Source organism: Poecilia formosa, unplaced genomic scaffold (assembly GCF_000485575.1).
Source record: "Poecilia formosa unplaced genomic scaffold, Poecilia_formosa-5.1.2 Scaffold92, whole genome shotgun sequence".
Lineage (NCBI taxonomy): Eukaryota > Metazoa > Chordata > Actinopteri > Cyprinodontiformes > Poeciliidae > Poecilia > Poecilia formosa.
Genome location: NW_006800031.1, coordinates 977,431 through 983,094, shown reverse-complemented (window position 1 = coordinate 983,094; position 5,664 = coordinate 977,431). Strand labels below are relative to the sequence as shown.

Here is a 5,664-nt window from a genome sequence, read left to right as displayed (position 1 = left end):
TTGAAAAACTAAGGCAAGAAAGAAAAAGAATAAGAAATGAAAGAAAGAGAAAGGAAAATTCAGGAATGATTGAAAAACTAAGGCAAGAAAGAAAAAGAATAAGGAATGAAAGAAAGAGAAAGGAAAATTCAGGAATGATTGAAAAACTAAGGCAAGAAAGAAAAAGAATAAGGAATGAACGGAAGATTAAGGAATGAAAGAGAGTAAAGAATGAAAGAAAGAAATTAAAGAAGGAGAGTGAAGGATCAAAGAAAGAAAACAAAAGGGAGTAAGGAATAATTCCCTTCATAATGTCTTAGAAAGTCAGTTAAAATTTACTCCCATTTAACACTGCATTCAATATGTGACCTTTAAATAACCTATTTTCTTTCTGTGTTTTGTCCAGACTGTAGATATAGGTTCAGAAACCTTTTTCAACTTTTACAACGTCTACCCTGGGCTCCTCTATATGGCTCAGGTTCGCTGCAAGCTAGACCACGGAAAATGGAGTGAGTGGAGCAACACAATATTTGCTGAAATTCCTAAAAGTAAGTATTAAAAACGCATTTCCTCTTTCTCAGACTGTAAACCCACTGTGGTAACTGAAAGTAAAAATTGCTTTTTTTAAATATCTTTTTTCTATTTAGATCATCAGGTTGAGAAATACTTTTGGATTTTTGTTTTTGTTTTCTCCTTGATTCCTTTGTTGATGGGTATATACATCCTACTGCTGAAGAGGAATGTGTAAGTACCAAATAAGATTTTGGGTTTTATATATCACGACATGCTGTAGCAAAACATTAGCGAAAAAATCTTTGCTACCCCACATGCAAAAATAAAACAAAACAAACATTATTGTTTATCAAAGATGAAGATCGAATAGGAAAGCTACCGCCAAAAAGATTTTATTGACCCTTTGCAACTACGTCACTTAATCAATCAAGGCACCATGATGGACGCCGGAAGTTAGGGACGGGAATATTGAACAGAGCAGCTGAAATTATTTTCCAAAGTCATTTTTGGCAGTTTATTCATGGCGTCTCCTTGTTCGAGTCAAGCTTATTTGTCTGTGAACGTAACACACCTGGTTGGGGCTCAAAGATGGCAATATTTACAGAAGTTTGAACTAGCTAGCTTAGAGTCCGACCGTACCTCCTCCCTCCTGACGTGTCGATCAAATTACGGACTTTGCCTGAATTCACACCACATGATTTATATCACTGTCATTGTGGCATTATCTCCATGGTTACTAACGGTTAGACGCGTACCTTTTCCATAATAAAATGTCTGATATCTTTCTAATCATACTTATGAAGTACATGAACGTTAGTCGTCTTACCTTTTAAAAAGTGTTTGCTGCAAATCCGAGGGCTGACAGTCATTTTTATTGACAGCCGATTTTTAAAGTGATATCAACTAAACAGAAGCCATATTAGGTTACAGATGTCTGTTTTTAGACTAGCTTTAAAGGAGCGCATTGGTGGTTTTTACCTCAGTCATGAGGAGCTCTGGAGAGCGTGACGTCACGTGCAAAGGGTCAATAGTATTATTAACCTGATATAATAAAAGTGTAGTTTTCTTCACATTGTTTTAGTTCAGTTTTCTGAATATTCCCACAGCTTATCAATCAAGATTGAGTTCTGGGATTTCACTGGACCATTTACAAAACAGCCATTTTTTGTTGTTTTGTTGATGAGAGCCTTAAATCTGACAAAACTTTGATAGAAGAGATAAAGACTGCAAGGTGCCAAAGTCGTAGTTTTCAATCAGAGTTTCGTTTGTTTATTAGTTTCATTCATTTGTTTCTTTCTTTGTTTCTTTGTTTACTCTTTATTTTTCTCTTTCCTCTTTTTCATTCTTTATTTCTTTCATTCTTTGTTCTGTCTTTCTTTTATTACTCTATTTCATTTTTGTTTTAGTTTTTTTTCATTCTTTCTTCTTTCCTCTTTTTCCATACATGCTACTAACGGATAGACGCATACCTTCCCGCCTTCTGTCCATCCCTCTCTCCATCTCTCTTTCTCCATCATTCCTTTGTTTCTTTCTTTACTCTGTTCTTTTATTTTTTGTTCTTTTCTTTCTTTCTCTGTTCTTTCTCTTTCACCCTTCCTTCTTTCCTCACTCCCTTTCTTTTTCTTTCCTTACTCTTTGTTACTTTCTCTATTCTTTCTTGCTTTCTTTCATTTCTTACTCTCCTCTCTTTTCCTCTCTTCCTTAATTCTTTTCCTACTCTCTTTTTTTACTCCCTTTATTCATTTATCTCTTTATTGAGGAAATCACAGTTACTTACAGTTAGTAACTAAATTTGAGACCATTTGTTTTTAAAACAGTTTTTCCATTTGGGTTCATCTTTGTTAAATAAATAATAACGGCATTAAACTCTTGTGCTTTTTAATGTAATTTTGTTAAATATTGTTTTTGTTGTAACTCAGTGTGAAGCAGTGTCTCCTCCCTCCTGTTCCTGGTCCGAAGATAAAAGGACTCAATGCTCATCTTCTCAAGGTAACACTTAGCTTTTTTTTGTTGTTTCTTAATAAACATAAACATAAACAGTAGCCTTTTTAACAATGTCCTACTTTAACTTTTCCAGAGTGGTCGATCAGAAGACGTGGTAAATGCTCTGATGGGGAACCAGAACTTTCCTCCTGTGGCGGCCTGGACGGAGCAGGTGGAGGACTTCCTGCTGGTGTCAGACAGCGACGAATGGCTGCTGACTGATTCCTTTGCATCCGAAAAAAATAAAGATATCTTCATCATTCCTGCCGGTTTACACTTAGGATTAGAAATCCAATGCAGGGACTTGTCCGTGGATCTGAACACCTGGGAAAAAACCGATGACAGCAAAGAGGAAGCAAAGAGCAACTTTTTAAACATGGAGCCAATAAATCTGCCAGTTGAGAAACATGAATTTCTGAATGGAGAGGAAATGTCCATCCAGCCCCTCGCAAACACCAGCTATGTGGACATCCAGCAGCATCCGACGCTGACTGACTACAGCAGGGTGAAAGAGGTGAATGACAACACCATCCTCATCCTCAATGAAGAAGAAATTCCTCACGGTTTGGACGCTGAGGAGGTGAAAAGCGAAGTGAGCGTGCCAGATGACTACAGCAGGGTCAAAGAGGTGAACAGCGACGTGGTTTTCTTGGAGAAAGGCGACTCCGCTGACGGATGTTGTAAGAAAAAAGAAGACCACTACACCGACTGGACCAATCAGAAGCCGATAATGCCTCTCGAAAGCGAGCTCAGCAAAGGGTTTTGCTTGAAAATGATCGCAAGCGGATACGTAGATTCTGGTCCCGCCTTTTCCGTTAAGTAAACTTTTGATCGTAATGAGGTGCAGGACACTGATGATGCGATTATTTCTGCTATCAGCGACAAATCAGACGTTATTGAATTGGCTGGGATGCAGCAGCTTCTATCCAGAGAGGAATTTATTTATCTATTGTAATCTGATAGGAAAAAATAATTGTTTTGACCAACGTCCGGCATTTTAAGTTTCAGCAGCTCAGCGCTGTTGAAAGGATTTAAAGACTGAGAAGTTTTGTGGATCTGGTAGAGTGACATTTACCACTGGGATATTATCACTGAGTAACCAAAAGAGGAGCGTTGGGTCAAAATGACCCACCTGACAACTAAAAATCCTCTGCTGGTCCTGAAAGTAGCTTTTTGGAACTTAATGTTTAATACAGCAGCAACTAAAAGGTTCAAATCAAAGTGGAGAGACTGAAAAAGAGGTTTAAATGGACTCCTTACCTCTCTTCAAACACTTACAGAAATGTCAGACTGCAAGAACACCTGTCAATCTAGAAGTTTGATTCATATTTGCTTTAAATAAGAAGATAAATCTTTAGCACCTCAGCATAAAAGAGTTGCAATTGGTGAACTTATTAAATGTTTTCCATTGTTTTAGTCTGCGTGTGGTAAGTCCTAGCAGGTCTGGTTTATCTGAGAAGTGTGCACTTGATAAACCTGTCTGCCCGGTTTTTGTTTTTGGACTCATTACACTCTACATCAGAGTATCAACAGCACTATCTTGCTTATTGTGGTGACAAAATGTGAGAAACCAGCACGCTCAGCTCTTCTTCTTTCCACTGGATGAGACTTTAATTTCAGTCAAATCAAATAAAAACTGGTTATTCTCACACTTCTGCTGTCTGATTCAGAAAAGAGTTTATTTTTGCTATTAATTTAAAGTGAATTTGACCTAAGTAAGTTCTGGTTTGTCACTTATTGTCCGACTCCTGTAAAATACTTGAGATTAAAAAGAAGAATAGGAATCAATCGGTCCATGACCAGTGGGTGGAGGTCAACAGGTCCATGAATGCCAGATATGTTCTTATCAGCGATACTCTGCAGCTTTGGCATATCCTGAGCTGAGTCAAGTTTATTTATACAGCACAATTCAGCAACAAGGCACTTCAAAGTGCCATAAAAACACCATGAACACGCAATAAACATTACATTTTGTTAAGTACCATCATCAATAAACCACACATCAAACATATTGATCATTGTTCCAGTTATTATTAATAAAAGCAGCTCTAATCAGGATATTGATTTAAAGGAACTCAGTGTTTCAGCTGTTTTGCAATTTTCTGGAGCTTTATTCCAGATGTGTGGTGGATAGAAGCTGAATGTTGCTTCTCCGTGTTCGGATCTGGTTCTGGTTCTGGTCAGACAATATTGTTCCTATTTTAGGCCAGTTATAATGATCAATACCAAATATCAAATGAGTCTCAGTCTTGGACTGTGATCTGTGATTCCATTACAAACGTGCGCAAAACTTTCTCGATATTCTGCTAATGTAAAAAATAAAAAAGTCTCAATTGCAGTGTTTCCGTTAAATAACAAAAGCAATTAAAATCGCGCCTGAATAAATTTGTTCTCGCGATGAGTTAAGAGAGCCTCATACGGCGGCACTGACCCGTTTCCACATTGAAATGGAATCACACATGCTCAAAGCTGCCGGCGAACCGCTGCGGACTACAGCAAATATAGTTTTTCTTGTTGCCCAATGTTTGTACTTTTGTTTTAAATGAAACTGTTGCACCAAAAAAAAAACATTTTATTTACACAACCTTAATGTTCTGTTAAATTATACATAAGGTGGAGAAAATAAAAAATGAGGAACATTGTCGATCTGTTTCTTCTGATTTTTACATGGTTCAGGACTCGGTGTCGGCCGGACTCGGTTAGGCAAAAAAGACCTGATCAGTACATCTTTATTTTAATGCACAATTATTAAGGTGTGGTCTCATTATGTCCTGAATTAAACACAGAGAAGTGAAGACATCAGAGTGCTGTACAAACATGTTGATGGAATGTTAAGTGGAAGGAAAAACTGTAAAAAAAAAGAAGTAAAAGGAGAGGAACAAAGCTTACTCAAGCTTCAGTCATTGCTTTCCTGGTTCCCTCTGTGGAAATATCTTCATTTCACTTGATTCAAACACCATGTTTATGATCTCAACTGGCCAGCAAAGTCTGTAGAGATTCTATGAAATATTGACAAGAAGAAACCAGACTCCACAGCAGGAGAGGTAAATGCTGCTATTAACTCTTTCATGCATAGTGGTCACTACAGTGGACAGCTGTCTAAAAGCCATTTTCTTGTCCTTCTTGTGGATTTTTATGTTATAAATGCACACAGACCACTGAAGTGGACACTAATACATCATAAAATAC

General features: G+C 37.4%; 1 protein-coding gene across 1 annotated transcript in view; it reads left to right on the top strand.

Moving 5' to 3' along the window:
• Window positions 1-5,118, top strand: part of prlrb (prolactin receptor b) — a 20,261-nt gene extending 15,143 nt beyond the window's left edge. The window contains exons 6-9 of the mRNA XM_007557861.2: window positions 386-527; window positions 627-723; window positions 2,412-2,481; window positions 2,570-5,118. Of these exons, the coding sequence (XP_007557923.1) occupies window positions 386-527; window positions 627-723; window positions 2,412-2,481; window positions 2,570-3,298 (1,038 nt within the window). The 3' untranslated portion in view covers window positions 3,299-5,118. The remainder of the gene's footprint in view (window positions 1-385; window positions 528-626; window positions 724-2,411; window positions 2,482-2,569) is intronic.
• Window positions 5,119-5,664: the final 546 nt, after the last annotated feature.